The sequence below is a fragment of the Branchiostoma belcheri genome, unplaced genomic scaffold, assembly GCF_001625305.1.
Source record: "Branchiostoma belcheri isolate BF01 breed outbred unplaced genomic scaffold, Haploidv18h27 scaffold90, whole genome shotgun sequence".
Taxonomy (NCBI): domain Eukaryota; kingdom Metazoa; phylum Chordata; class Leptocardii; order Amphioxiformes; family Branchiostomatidae; genus Branchiostoma; species Branchiostoma belcheri.
Window position 1 is genome coordinate 1,221,487 of NW_017804576.1, and position 16,510 is coordinate 1,237,996.

Consider the following 16,510-nt stretch of genomic DNA (forward strand, 5'->3'; position numbering starts at 1 on the left):
AAGGGGTCGGGCAGCGGAGAGGAGGTGGGGGTGTCCCTGTGCCGGTGGCGCCGTCTTCGAGAGCCGGAGTTGCGGTGCCTGTTACGGGAACTTGATCCTGCAGCGGGGGGGATATATAGTACACGGTCAGAGTTGTTGCAAGAAGCTTGACTTATTGAGGCTGAAATACACTGTGCTGCCTGGAGTAAATTCTGAGCGTGAGGTGAGGAAAAATTTAGAGAGCCGGAATTGTGGTGCCTGTTACGGGAACTTGATCCTGCAGTCAGAATACATTTTATTCTATTTTTCTTTTCTGTCACATTTATACAGGGTTGCTCATTCAGTGGTAACACTGCTTTTCAGTGAGGCCCTGGGCATGTAGTTGGAAGAGCACACTGGCAGAACGTACTACACCCGTGCAAACCTGTAATATATTCCACGCGCATAGCACTTTGGCAGAACGTCTCTTTTTGAGGTCGAATTTGTGTATTTAAGGATGTCTATAGTTTTCAAATGTTGAGTTGGAAAAGAAATTGCAACAGGCAAAATTCTGATGCGATGTTGATCAAACGTCCAACAAAAACTGTGAAAAATTGGGGTTGATGCAGTACGTTCTGCTACCCGGTAGTTGGAAAAAACTTGATCCTGCAGCGGGGGGATATATAGTACATGGTCAGAGTTGTTGCAAGAAGCTTGACTTATTGAGGCTTAAGTACACTGTGCTGCCTGGAGTAAAATCTGAGTGCTGGGACCATGAGGTGAGGAAAAATTTATTCATGTGCTGTTATGTACTGGTAGCATCCTTGGGACAGTCAGGTAGCTGGAACACCAAGATATACAGTTGTTAGATACCAAAGTTGTACAATGGACCTATCACATTATTACGTCACAGTTTGTTTACTGCAATGAATGCCGGTCAATCGACGTTTATATTGTACAGGGGTGCGTAGCGCGGTGTGTGTTTGTGTACAGTACTACTTTTGTCTAATATCACAACTAAATCACCCATTGCTGTGCCAACAAAACTAGACGCAGCAAAAATTAAACATACCTGACTTTATTCTTTAACTGACCATTCTAGACTGTTCTTTACAACAGGTAAACAAACTGTGACATAATAATGGTATAGGTCCATTATATTTTTCCTGTGTGTTACAAAGGACTTTTGCCTAAGTATATTCTCAGCATCTTGATCTCATCATTATTATCTGGTCTAAACTCTACTTTTCTATTTCTGAACAGACTTCTTTATCTATAATTTTAATGTACCAATCCCGGACAAACACAGACAAACATAAAATGAGATCTAGCTAACAGGGGAAGGGGGTATGACATACATATTAAATGGGAAATAATGACTACTCTATAAAGAGTATGAGCAAAGCACTGCCAATCCTCAGGTAACCGAAGGGAACTATGAAGTTCCAGATGTATTACTGAGGAAGGACTGCAGTGCAACTGAGGAATGATTCTACTCTACTCATACTACTCTCTACAAAGACTGCAAATCAGCAGAACATACTGCACCTGCGCAAAACCCATAATGTATTGTGCTTAGCACTTCGGGAGAACGTCTCATACAAGGTCGTATTTGCACACATAAGGCTAACGTCCAGACTGTAGTTTCCAATTGTTGTGTCTGAAAAGATATTGTCTGTAACAGGCAAAATTCTGATACAACATTGACCACACATTCAACAAAAATTGTCCAAATTCTGGGTTTGGCACAGGTGCAGTGCGTTCTGCCGACGTGCTTACAAAAAACACAAGAAAAAGTCCAGCTCCTCTACAGCATAAGAAGGCATACATCAGATAGTACCTATATCAGTTATATCCAGGTGGTCAGTCTCCTCTGCCAGAACTCGCTGCAGTACCTTAGTGAGGCGCGTGGAGGGGCTGTCTGACGGGCTGTCCAGCAGCCCCAGCCCACGGTCATCCAGTATCCGCCTGGGGGATGACCCTGAGTCTACGGAGGGAAGGAGAGGTGGTGCGGGTTAAGGTACTGGCTTGTTGAGATATGTACAGCCAAACCTGTACAAGTGACCACCTCTACATAAGGACCACCTCTACATAAGGACCACCTCAGTCCTGGCCATTGATATAGAGTCAAAACTGTACAGGTAGTTCTGTAAATAATTTCATCAGGTTTGTAAACGACTGAATAACAAAGTTCTTTCTATCACAACCATTTATTTTTCAAGCCGACGTTTCAATGACCTTCTGTCATCTTCATCAGGGCAATTCGTAATGTGCTGGTAGTTGTGAATAGTTACCTCCATGAAAAATGGAGGTATTGTTTTTGGTGTGTCTGTATGTCTGTGTGTGTGTCTGTCTGTCTGTCTGTGTTTCCGCAACTTTGTGGTCAGCATAACTTCAGAACGCCTTTATGGATTATGGTGATATTTGGTATGTTGGTAAGTCTTAGGAAGACAAACGTCAAGGTCAAATATGGGCCTCCTGGTGGATGACCTTGGTACTGCAGCAGAACTTCCGGTTTTTGTATCTTTTGTCCTGAACATGCTATGGTCTTGATGTTTTCATGACAGATTGCTTTTCCTGTCAGGAATAAGTGGTGTGAGTTTGGTCCCCCTAGCAGCTTGTTCTGTAACTGCAGGCACATTTACATATCAAGCCCATATTTCATGGAGGTATGAAATCTCGGAATTCTTGTTTACATATTTTTTTAATTATTAAAGGACATTTTTGGTCGTCCCTTGGATAATTTTTCTCATTTACACAAGCATAAAGAATCCTATCTAAAGTATAACCTGTACACACATATTTTTTTTGGTCCAGAGTGGTCGTATTGGGCAAGTTTGACTGTGTTGTTGTCTTGTGGTTGAAACTTGTCACATTTTAGAGTAAACTCTTAAAAAGCTAAAAACAATTTACAGGATTCTGGCAGGTGGGCATTTCAGATCATGCTGAAGAAGAAAAAAGATTCACTGTTAACCTTGCTCAGGATTATGAAGCAGGTTTAAACTGTAGTTTCTGGGGCAAGAAATTGGGCTTACCTGATCTTGTATTGCAAACTACAGTTCAAGCTTGCTTCATAATTACCGACTTCTACCAACACAGATCAACTTTCTAGATTTGCATTTCCTTGTTGGCACAAAATGGAACAAACCCTGTCCCTAATCATGTGCAGCTACATGTAAGCATCCCATACTAAGCAATTTCAGCAGCTAAGGTGGCCCTGTAAATGTGTACATTGAGAATGGTTCTCTCCTTACAGTCGAGTAACAAGGCTTTAGGGACAGTGGTTGTCTAGGGCACGGTATTGGAATGTAGAGCCCATCCCTCTCCATCCGCTGCCTTCTACCTCCCCAACGAAGTCAGGTACCCATTTTACACCTGGGAGGAGTGAGGAAACTCGTGTGAAGTGCCTTTCCCAAGGACACAACGTCTAGCAAGGAATCAAACCTCTTGATACCGTGCCGCTAGCCTAGCCACTTGTCCATTGAACACCACATGAACATTTGTGGGGTCGTATTTGGTAGAACATTCGGATCGGAACCAAGAGGTCCCGGGTTCGAACTCTGTGTCACCGATCTTGTGCCTTTGGGAAAGGCACTTTACATGACTTTCCTGGATGGAGGCCTGGCGAACTCCATCTTGTATTAGCCACAAAAAGGCAGCAGTGTCTTCAGTTAGCTGGACGGATGCAGCAATATAAGAAGAAAAAAAAAATTTTTTACGGCTCTCATCAGTGGCCAATATGAGATGTTGTCACATCGGCGCACCAAATCCGTAAGGTGTTTTTGGCACCCTGACAGACAGATTAGCCTAAGAGGGTCGGTGGGCGTCACTCCACCGTATAGGTGGGGAAGTCGTGTAAAGTGCCTTTCCCAAGGGCACAACGTCGGGCCACGGTGAGTATCGAACCCGGGACCTCTCGGTTCCGAGTCCAACGCTCTAACCGTTGCGCCACCGACGCCACACTTCTTTTCTTAAAAGAAGAAAAAGAGGGAGAAGTAACCCGAGTGCTCACCCCTGTGGCCCCTCCGCCGTGACCCTCCTGCACCGGAGGCTGACCTGCGTTTGGGAATGGCGCCTTCGCTGGCGCGGGAGTGGCTCGGGACGGCCGCGGGAACCTCGCTGTCCTCCGACCTCACCGTGCTCGTGGTCTCCGCTGACACTGACCTCGACTGGGAGTCTGTGGGGGGAGAGAAGGTCTAGGTAATCAACATCATGTTGACTTCATACTTCAAAGAAGCCACATGACAAGCTTCACTGTTTCAGTCTACTGAGGAAGACCAGAGTGACTGCTCGAAAGCTCTAGGTGAGAGAACTTCCTTGTGTTAAATCAAAAGTTTTAACTTTAAACAAACATCATGAGTAGATAATCAATCTGATACATGTGTACACAGTAGATTGGTTAATTGATAGTATCTTGTAGATCGTGACAAGAGCTTTTTCTATGGAAAGGATACAGTATTGCCAGGCTGTACGACCAAGCCAGAAAGTAAGGAAACTTCTACAATCTCTTAGGATTCCGCAAAAGCAAGAATTAATGTGACATCTCCAATCAAAAAAATCTTTTTACAGCTTAGTTTAAGGATGCAGCAAAATCAATTCCACATTTCTTTAACTTCAACAGTGTGTAGTTATATCCCATTATGTTATTTTACTATTATGTTATTTATGTTATTTATATTATGTTATATTATGTTATATTATGTTATTTATTGAAAAATCACACATTTGTTTACATGCCAAATGACAAATTGAAAAGCCAATACATGAATAACATTACCTAATGTGGAGTTGTCCATATCATCATCATCGTCATCATCGTCATCATCATCATCCTCCTCGCCAGGTGTGAATAACCAGTTCAAACCGCCTGCAGTGTTCTGTGTGCGACTGCCTCCGCTCGAGTCCTTAACAGTTATCGCCCCCACCCTGGACAACGCCTCCAGCGCCGCAGCATTACTCTCCACGTCCCGGCCCTTCGCTTCCAGGTCCGACTTCGACTTGGGCCTCCTTTTTCTCTTGGAGTCCAGCTTCGTTCCCGACTTGTTGCCCTTGTTTTCTACCGTCACGTCGGCGCTCTGAGAGGCCGCGGGAAGCAGCGGATCGGTCGTGGCCGCCCACGAGCTGCTGTCCCCGCTGGTTTCCGACGTCCGTCTGATGAGTGGACGATCGCTGGACCGCGTGCTCGACGACTGACTCGAGAGGCGGGAGAACTCCGGATCCGGCCGGTCCTGGTCGGCCGGAAGGGTGGAGTCCCCGTCCCTCAGTATTCTGAACGTCTTCAGCTCGATCTCCCTGGAGCCGGTGGGGATGGAGCTGGTACTAGTCCGACCGCCGAGAGCGTCGCTCAGCGTCACGCTGGTGTCTAAGCTAGCGGCGCGCAGCTTCTCCAGCTTGGGCCGCGTCCGGCTGGTCCGTTTCTTGAGACTGCTGGAGCCGGCGGACTTGGGGCGGACAGACTTGTCCGTGCTGACGTTAGGAGAGCTGGCCGAGGTGACGTGGTCCTTCAGCTGCTCCGTGGACACCTTGTGACTGGGCAGCTCCAGACTGGACTGGGTGCTCTCCAGGTCCAGGCCTCCATCCCCCCGCGTCCTCTGTATGCACAGAGGGTCCCTGTCCTTCGGGTACAGCCTCGTCAGGGGCTTGTGGGGACGAATTTTGCTCAAGTTGTCCTTCTCTAGGGATAAGTCTGATACTGTCATCTTACAGGGGTCCTCTACCAAGGGAGAAGGGTACCCGCCCTCCGCTCCCAAGTCTAAGGTTTTCTTCATCTCCTCCCCCACAGATCCTAACTTCTCAACTATGTCTAATAACGAGGAAACTTTCTCCTCTGCTGAGGCCTGAATCTCTTGGAATTTCTCCATTGTTTCGTCTATAATCTCTATTTCTGCAGGAGTTCTAACCTCAGCAGGTTCCTCAGTTTCTGACTGTGTGGGCTCCGTGTGTGCCTCAGAGTGCAACTCTACGTCGGTCTCACTGGGGATTGTCGTCTCTTCTGTCGGCGTGGTTTCACCTTCCTCAGTGTTCACTGTAGGCGGAGCTTCATTATCTGTAGGGGTTGCATCTACAGAGGAGCTGGTAGCCAGTGGCTGCTCCCCTTCTGTCTCAGAACCGGGCTGTTTTGTGTCCTGCTCCATGATTGGCTTGTCCTCGTCCAATGGGGTGTTACCACTGCTGGGGATGGGGAGGTACTGCTCCCTGATAGGGTCCTGGGACCGCGCCTCCTTCAGAATGGCGGGCTGCTCGTGGGGAGAGCCGGTCGGCATGGCAACAGGCGAGGCGTCTTCAGCTGACACCACTGGGGAACAGAAAGGTCAGGATTTGAGACAAGACACAACTCGTTTCAAAGATCCGATAATAAAGATCCATTTCTTATGCAGTTATAGAATTCAATCTTAAAGGAAGAGAAAGCATGCAATGAGTTTGGCAGAAATGCACAGCTCCAATTGTACCTGCCCTAACCTGCATATGCAGGTGGTATTTACTGTGGAGACCTGTATGGACATCTATGTCATCCTGAAGCATTGCAAGAGAAGTGTATATACAGCCAAACCTGTAGCCACCTCCTGAAGCCAGGCAACTGGCTGTAACCTTTTCCCAGTCCCAAAATCTTTCTTTTCCCATGCAAGCATTAAGTGACCTGCCGAAGAAGACCAATTTACCCAGTCTCCTGGGTAGCCTTCTTGGGCAGGTTAACTGACAGTTTAATTTCTGTACTTCTGTATCTGTATAGCCGGTATAACCACCCTTTACAGGCATGCAGCACAGCAGCAGCTGGCTATATTATACTGAATGACCTGTTACACCTAACCTTTGCACATCTAACTGTAAACGTTTAATTTCTGTATCTGCATGTACATATAAGTTAGTCTCCACCACATGCAGGCACACATGCAGGCAAAATGGACCCTCTATGGTTGGCCAACTGGCCTGGTCAGCTACATTTTGTTAGGCCGATGTTACTGCAAAGGAGTCTGATGGAGACTACATGTAAGTCCTTCAGAATCACAGCAGAAACTTACTCTCTAGAGAAGTGTTTTGACTGGTGAGGCTGGAGGTGACCTCAGTGTTGGGTTCCTCCCCCTGCGGGCTGGCTGGCTGGTCAGGGTCAGGCTGGGGAGGGGGGTCCTGACAGGAGCCCGTCTGGTCCTCTGGGGCGTCCTCTCCATCTACAACTGGCAGGGGGGAAACATTCACCATCAGAAAATGGAAAGACTTCTGAAAATAACTTCACTAGGTTGCTAAAACATCATCATCATCTGGTCGTGAGAGTTTCACGGATGCTTGACTCTCTCCTGCCAGTCCTCCCTATCCTCCATGGCCCTGGGCTGGTCTTCTGGTCTGCAGCCCGCATCCTCACACAGTTGGTGTGTGTAGGGTAGCTGTGTAAGGTCTGCCTACACTGGTACATTGTGTGCCTCATGCTAAAACATATTAGGATAGGATTTTGGGGTTTTCTTTTTTTTCATGTTCTTCTAAATTAGTTCTAACATGTTTTAACACAGAGTGAAAAAACATGAGATTTTGGAAGAATCTGATGTTTTCTCTGCTGCCGAATGCTGTAACCAATTGTAGAGAATTATTAGCCAAATGGCAACTTCAGTGTAAAGGGTAAGGTAAAGGTAACGGTGGTCCCATATCCTGCAGGGGCAGTGGGTTGTTGATGTACTGTCACGGTATAGGAATGGGGGAGCCTGAGCCCATTCAGGCTCTCCTTCCAGTGCCTTCAAGAACATCATACATGACATGATGACTCACAAGATAGATACAAACAAACCCTTAAAGCACTGGTGGTAAGGTACTGGCACAAGCAAGAAGCTGTATATATTATCATTGTATGCGACCTCTGACCTCCCAAAAGCAATCTGGTAATGTCGTGTTGCTTCGTGCTTTGTAGTTGTAACTGTTTATTGCTCTGTGGTTTTATGCTAGTTGTAGTCTAATGGATGCAAGTGTTATGTTATGTGCCTTAATTTGTATTACATTTGTGTACCCTGTGTTTTATGAATCCAGTAAGAATAGATTAGAATTGATACCTAATCTCATGGATATCTAATAAAACATCAAACATCATGCCCTCTACCTCCCCAACTGAAGTCAGATACTAGTACCCATTTTGGGATTGAGGTTTATTGAGGTAAAACTCTCCTTTAGCTGCCCACCCGAAGGTGGCAGCTATTCTTCCAGGAGAGGGTACATACATAACAATACATACATAACAATACATCACGTACAATTACATATACATTTACATTACATAGTAGACATTACAAGTGTGTAACATCGTATGTGCTCTACTTGTTCATGTCCCTCATGTGTTTTAGTCGGTCTTGTTTGAACTTCTCATGTGATGCCACTGTTTGCAGCCCATGTGGTAGAGAGTTCCATGCTGCAGTAGTTCTGTATGTGAAGGCTTTTTTAGTGCTGTTTGTTTTTGGTTTGTCTAGTTTGAAGGTGTTTCGAGTAGCATATCTGGATGACTGAGTTAAGTCGTGTGAAGTGCACTAACCTGCCGGGGACTTGGCGGTAATGGTTGCCATGGGGATGAGATCTGCGGACCCTGCGGCCGGCGGGTCCAGGTCACTGCTGAGGGTCATGTCGTTAATCTTCTGCAGGGCCTCCAGGACGTGGTGATGTAACGGGTCAGGCTCCTCACGCAGGTCTGCACATACAAACACACATACAACACGTCGGTGAAGGTTAGACATCCAGGTAATAAGATACATGTAGCAGGTCTGCACATGCAAACACACACACATGATTTATTTATTTATATATTTCATCTTATAAACACCTGGGTAGCCTTTCAACAGTAAAATTGTTGTTTTCCAAAAGGGCCCAGGGACATATAAACAATATAACATAACATAAACACAACATAAAGCAATTTGTATAAAAGTAACCAAGTACCAAGTACCAATTTGTATAAAAGTAACCAAGTACCATAACTGAGAAAAGTTAACAGAGATCAGTATAACTGAAAATCAGTATAACTGAAAAGTTAACAAATGATACAACATATATAAACGGCTGAACAGAAATGATACGTCGGTGAAGGTTAGACATCCAGGTAATAAGATAGCAGGACTCGAAATACTGGGTGCAATTTTTTTCTGTGGGGGCACCAGTGCACCCAAATATTTTTTTGTAGGTTTACATATGTCAAGATGTTAAATATAGAGTAGTACTAGTATTCAGCATATCCTCCACATCCAAGTGCCAGAAAAATAATAAAATCATTGTTGTAGTACTTCTCTTTAGAAATGAAACATAATTAGTTTTTTCTGACATTCTACTTATTTTGTCTTATATGGTGCACCCACAGAAAATTTTGTGCACCCAATATAACCGGTGCAATAGCTCAATTGGTAGAGTGCTCGCTTTGTAACCGGGAGGTCGTGAGTTCAAACCCCGGCCGGGTCATACCAAAGACTTTAAAAATGATACACACTTCTTTCTCTGCTTAGCACTCAGCACATATGAGAAAAAGTGTTGGGAGGTAAAACACACAGCACTACCAGTGGACTAGCCCCCTGCTGTAGTGCATTGCACAACTGTGTGTCGCCCAAGGGCTACAGAAATGGAGATGGGCACCACCCTACGCTCTGCATAAGAAGCATGGGAGACCCTTCCCCTTCCTTCAATATTTAGGTTGGGTGCACCAGCGCACCTATTCCCCAAAATGAATTTCGACCCCTGGATAGCAAAGTAACAGTTACTAAAACAAAACTATCCCTTATCATGAAAGTTCATCTCATGAGTTCGGAAGCGATTGGTCATCAATTATCCTGATGAAGGGGACAGTGGTCAGTGAAAATTTGATCTCTCTGTACTTGTTGTCTTAACAAAGTTCAACATTTTGCTATAGAACTATCCCTTACCTTCTGTACTTTTTATTGTTTCCAGCTCTGCTAGAACCTCCTGTGAAAAGACAACATATTTGAGTGCTATCATTTTCAAACTTATTGTAGTACAATTGTACTCTGAACTCAACACATACATGTTAACTGAACATGAATTACTGATTTCATGTACATGTACAAGGAGCTGTACCTTATAGTATACAAAATGTATGTTTGTATTACTATAAGGAACAGTCAAAGTAGAAGTCATCAGAGTAAAAATAGCAATACCAACTCTATTGATATATACCTGGGCATGAATACACGATAAAGATTCATTCATTATCTTTACAGCACTGATAATAAATCACTGATATTGATCTTTCTTACAGGTACTGGTGCAGTATGAAAACATTACCTTGGATTCATTAGGCTCAGCAAAAGAATTCCTAGAGCTGCAGGCGAGAGGTGGAGTAATGGTGTTTTCTGACGTCTGGATTACCTTCATCTCTATCCCCTCTTCACTGTGGACATAAAACACACACATCTCAGGCATTGCACCTAAACCTACGGCTGTAATACTGTGGCTAGGCGGTATCCATTGGCCAGAGTAGCGTCCATTAGCCACTGAAAGGACACTCCTCTGGCCAATGGAAGAAAGAGCCGATGGATACTGCCTTGCCACCGTATGATCTGCTTGGAGATTAACCTAAACCATCTCTCCTTTCACAACAGAGGACAGCATGTTGGTATGATTTATAACTTTCATCAGAAGTTTTGAAAGGGTAAACAGGTTCTTTCCAATCCCAAACCAAATAGAACTCCTTCTTTGCTTTAGCTAGGTTTGGTTTTATGCAGTACATGACAACATCAATCACATATCATAAGCCCCCAAAAGAACTGTTGGGTAAAAGAGATCATACAACGACTACTCCCAGCAGCAATATGTACTGTATGACTGTACATCATTCCCAGACATTGCTACTATATATAATATGCTAGTAGCTATAGTGATAAGTGGTTATGAGGTTGTTTCCCTTTTCTGGGTCTGTCCGCGTAATAATGAGTGCACATGAAGGTATACTGCACTAGCTGCATCAGGACTGTTATCTTTGCTCTAACTAAGCCTTATCTAGCATTGCCTCCTCAATATTGCCTGCTGCTAGGTATTCTTGTGAAGGTACATGTATTGCAAAGGAACGGAGTACATCAAGCCATTCTTATCAACCTACTTCAACAGAAATCAAGTCACCATTTTGCAGCCTGATGACAAGTTACATGTGTACATTCTTTTACTATCTTTAATAATTTTTTCTTAAAATGAAATGTACTGTGGACAAACTCAACTTCAAGTACTGTATGTTAAATTTACTACAATGTACATAGTCAAATTCTGCTTCTAAATGGGCAGATGACTTAGACTACAGAGGAGGAGAAAACAGGGAGAGTTGTTATGATCATGAAAGTTCATCTGTGTTGGTAGTTACATGTTAAAGTTAAAACTTTTGGTCCAACACAAAAAATTCTCTCACCTAGAGCTTTTGACCAGTCACTCTGGTCTTCCTCAGTAGACTGGCCCAGTGAGGCTTGTCACGTGGCTTCTTTGAAGTGTGACGGGGGGCTGACATCGTCTACCAGACACCTTTGACCCAGTGTTGACGTCACACTTCAAAGAAGCCACGTGACAAGCTTCACTGTGTCAGTCTACTGAGGAAGACCAGAATGACTGGTTGAAAGCTCTAGGTGAGAGAATTTTTTGTGTTGGACCAAAAGTTTTAACTCTAAAAAGGGAGAGTTGTTACCTTTTCTGTGTGTCCGGCTGGTCGTGGTGACTGCTGATACTTCTGGCGTCCGGCGCGACGTCCTCCAGCCCGTTAGCGTCCCTGGTGCTGTCCTCGATCGCACCCCCCTCCCCGCCCTTAGCCTTGGCCACGGCCTCCCCGCCATCAAACATCAGGTGCAGGCGATAGTTGATGACTTTGATGGTTGTGAAGAGGATCCCCACGACTCCACAGTACACCGTCCAGACAACCACGGAGGGAGGGAAGGCCTGGAGGGGAAAAGAGATGATGTTTTATCCTTCTAGGAAGAAGGAAAAAAGATTTAACTACAAAAGTCTACATGATGCTAATTCATCCCTAGTGTATTCTAGATGACTTTGGTTGTACATGTTTGTATCCTGGTTTGGAAAGATATCAGAAAATTTTCTGTTGGTTTTACTAGTATTAATCTAAGTTAACTTCGGTCCTTATAATAAAATATTATACCACTCATGATGCATGAAATTTAAACTGTAATTTCCAACACAAGAAATTGGACTTGTTCAAATTTTGACGGTACAACTCCAGTCTTTGTCTATTCAGAAGTAAATGGGCAGCAAAGGTCTTGTATTCAAATTGTCAAATAGGTATCATATTAGACTTTCATCATTTCACAGCTTTTCAATATACATTTTGTATTATTGTTAGTCAACTCTATTAGTATTATTGAATTTCATTCCTCACAATAGTATGAAAACCTACATTGTGTAAAATATTTCATTGTGAATCTTTAGAATAAACATTTATTGATCATTATTCATACTGTACAAAAACTGACACATTATAATGTCGATCAGCAGATATATTGTTGTTGAATAAAAAAATCAATAGCTTCCCATCAATCATGTTTTCTTGTGTCAAATCTGATATTGATAACTTGCAGTTGGCTTCCGTCTTGATTCACACAAACATAACAAAATATGATGTTATAAGCAAAACAAAATTTGGCATATCAATAACAAAGTACTGTTTTATTCTGTTGTTAGTAATCGAATTGTAAAAAATTCTTGCTTTTTGAAATATTGGTATACATTTTCAAAATATTCTAGTTTTGACCCTCCTCCTCCTTTGAGATGAAATCCATGTAACAAGATGAATCTCTAAACATCCTCTAGTGAAATGGGAAAGCTGAATGATAAGAGACAGTAATTTATTACACAATTTACTTTTATTGCACCAGCTAAGTACTTCTATTACTCATTCAGAAATGGTTGCAACATTGATGGAACATTGACTCATTGTACTTTGAGCTTTACGTCAATAATGCCCACCCTATATCATTACCATATCAAATCTATTTGATTTCAGATGCAACAGTATTTCAAATTTTACTACAGCATAGCATGTTGTCCGTTAAAACGGGGCATTTCGATGTCTGCTAAGATCAACATGGTTTGATGAGCAACCCACTTATCATTGATGAAATGGAGCCGGTCTGATACCGCAGGCCTCTCAGGAGACATGAACGTCAAGATTGCTGATACAAGTCAGATTACAGCCCTGCCAGGACCACGACTCTGCAGGTTATTGAGTTACAGGATCCACAGTACAGTATTGCCTCATCCTATCTGTGTGCCTCAGTCAAACCAAATGCACGTCCCATTTGTGTAGGCTTGACACAAACCGTGTTATCAGTATGATCTGATATCAGGGTTATGTAGGATGGAAACAACACCACCTCACACACAAACACACCACTGTGATGCTCCTGCACCTGTGATGATGCTGTCCAGAGTAAAAAACAGGAACTACCCAAATTTGGCAGTATGGAGGGTACCGCAGGGACACATGGTATGCTGTCAAAGTTTCAATGCACAAAAAAAAAATTAATAGTTTCATAATCAACAGCATTCATTTTGGATGTGCTGCTGTACGTACGAAACTAAGGACTTACACATGGAGAGAACACGTCCTTTCAATTGTGTGTAATTATTAATTATGTAGTCTGCCATGTGACATACAACTGTACCGATATCAACCTTCAGGAGTAATCATGTAATAAAGGCATATTCCATGGTCATGCCCAGCTGTATATGCTGATTCTAGGATGTACCACAAAATATTATATATCTCTACATATTCATATCAAATGATATTCTGGGATTATATTTAGAATTTTGTTTTCAGAGTGACAACCATAGATATCGTAACCAAACGAAATACAGTACGTTCTTCAGTTTGTGAAGGATGGTACATGGACTCTTTGAGATTAAACATAGACTTGTATCTTTAAAAAGAACATCCAAGTACATTAAGAACAAATAATGTATATCATTCTTGTATGACATACTAGATCTTGTCCATGGTTAATATGTTATTGTGTATGACCCCTGCATACATTCATACATGTACATGATTGTTCAACTACAACAGACAGCATGGTATAGATAGGTTGCCTGTAGGTCGACAAATACACGCGACTGTCGCACCACACCACGGCACGTCGTGCTCGTGTACTGTTCATTTGTCACGCGAGAAAATGAAGGATGACACAAATTATGCCCGTCCAATTTTATGCAAACAAAGATGTGGCATGGATACCAGACTGTGCCTATGAAATACAGTTGTCAAATACACTACACAAAATCATGGGGTGGGTAGATCTGGTTTGCTGGCCGTGTGGCGTGCTGACCGACAGACGTACTCACCAGGTACAGGGTGAAGGGGAAACACAGGAGAAACAACCACAGGTACAGGTGGAAAGTGTTGCAGAAGATGCCTTGGTGAGGGTCGAAGAACCAGCCTCCAGTCAGAGAAGCCCACACCCCCTGTCTGAATATCTCGAGTGTCTGGGACCCCATGGCTTCAGCACGCTGCCCCGCGTCCTTGTGGTCCTCAGGAAGGTGGGATTGCGGTTCCTACGGCGCGTTACTACATGCTGGAGAGTGTTTCCTGGTCCACTGTCCTTTTTTTCCACATCACGGCAGCCATATTGAATTTTGTTACCTCGTACAGGGCAGGCCCGGTTTACCTCCCAGCATGCCGCGCGGGCGGGCCATGCGGAATGGGGTAGAGTTGTAGGATGTTTCCCACCTTATTAGGTTGTTCCCACTTGTCGGTTATTCATTGCGTTGTGTCTGTGGGACTAAGAGATTTTTGCGTAGGCGGAGAAACAGGAAGAGCGTCATTTACCAATAGACGTGCCCATCCCTGTCCTGTACAATACGTCACGTCCAGACGTCCTTGTCCAACCCAAGACCTTGGCTTGGACAAGGACGTGGAAGGCAGAACCGCCTTGGTTTGGGCTTAGCCTCTACCAGGCTTCGGAAGCGGCTGGGAAAAAAGTAGAAATTGGAGCAAAATAGACAGGTGACTTGCACAGGGAGTTAGTTAGTCCGATAAAAGATTATATAGAATGAGTAATGTTTGTCGACTTTAGTGAGTCAACTCCCGCATGTTATCTGCCTATTTGGTCAATTTCTACTTTAGCAACTCGAAAAGACATGGAAGATACGACCCAAGTCGGTCAAAACTAATCAACCGTGGAGAATGTATCATCTAAGATGATACTTAGGACCTGTAGGTAGCAAATGATAAAGCAGTACTGTAACGTTATATGCAGAAATAAAGACCGTCACATTTCGAAGTAACACGTCTCCCCATGAAGGTAAAAAAGAGTCTCTTTTTTTACCTCCATGGTCTCCCCTACTCTCCAAGCAGAGGTTTGGGATTTGCCTTATTTAAGGCGTGTTTTTAGACATTTTTATCGGTCTCTCTTTGTTGTACTGGTATCTTTAATTTAAAAGCTGTCGTCTGTGCGCCTTGCCCAAAAACAGAACATTGAAATTCTACGACAGGCCAGATAAGAGTTTAGATACATTGTATCACCGTTTGAATCATTCTACCGAGGTGTGAACGTCTTGATTTTGTCACTGTTGTGACATTATCTTATTCGTCCCAACCAGTGAAGATGTCTTCGTGTATTTTTCAACAAATGTGATGAATACTCCTAAAACCGCGAGTTTTCTATATAGATCAACAACCGTTTTAATTTCGCGAGGGGGCGCGCGTGCACACCACCGGACGAAGGCCAAGGCTGGCCTCCGTACAGTCAATAGAATTGGGGTTTGGTGGTCTTCGGCTGTTTTCTGATCAGCCCAGTTCTAAATTTAAAAAAAAACGGGGGTAATTCAACCAGGCCGGCTATGTTGTCTATATGCAACCAGAAAATAGCACATAAAAGTTCCCAAAGACGCGAAGACCCCCAAAACCCCAGTTTTGGGCATGCTATGGAGGCTAGGCCATGGCCCAGAGAGAGCGGGAGAGAACAGTTGAACAGTTGGCGTAGGCGGACGTGAAACAGTGATTGTTATGCTATGTGCACCCAGTGGACAATTCAATATCTTCTCAGATACTGACTCTTAGATATTTAAAAAAAATTCTAAAATATTATCTCCAAATGCTTAGATGTTAGAGGATTAAACAGTGTAAATATTTTGTACTTTAGTCACACTGAAGTGACGGCCAACATTCTAAAAATAAAATGATAAAATACACTAAAGATAAAATGCACATGAAATGACAGTCTTAACAAACACGGTTCGGACCACTCTGGGAATTAACACTGTGAGTGTGTTAGGAAGTTGCCGAAATAAAAGCGAATTCAGGAAATGTGTTGTATTTGATCAGTATATAGCGCACTATAGAAGGTGTTTCCGTGATTTCCGAAAACTCTCAGATCGGGAAGTCGGATTGCGTGGTTTATTTGGTTGATTCCCGGTTATCCATGCAGTTTGTAGCCATGTTTAAAGCCTCTTCATCTCTGTCTTAACTCGACAATCTTTCAAACAGAGGGATATAATTTGTTTAGCAAATTGAATTGTCGATAACAGCCACAGTTGGTGTTATCTAATGTCCGTTTTCCTGTATTCCGAAAGCTTCTTATTAAACATC

At 43.5% G+C, this 16,510-nt stretch overlaps 1 protein-coding gene across 1 annotated transcript; it reads right to left on the reverse strand.

Moving 5' to 3' along the window:
* Positions 1 to 2: 2 nt before the first annotated feature.
* On the reverse strand, positions 3 to 14,586 carry LOC109487929 (pecanex-like protein 1; the record flags this gene model as incomplete). Its single annotated transcript, XM_019792031.1, has 10 exons — positions 14,266 to 14,586; positions 11,600 to 11,847; positions 10,216 to 10,321; positions 9,837 to 9,876; positions 8,465 to 8,617; positions 6,978 to 7,130; positions 4,736 to 6,253; positions 3,971 to 4,135; positions 1,799 to 1,945; positions 3 to 97 (listed from the first exon to the last, which is right to left on the reverse strand). Coding segments are annotated over exons 1-10 (2,778 nt in total), but the record flags the coding sequence as incomplete, so codon positions are not given.
* Positions 14,587 to 16,510: the final 1,924 nt, after the last annotated feature.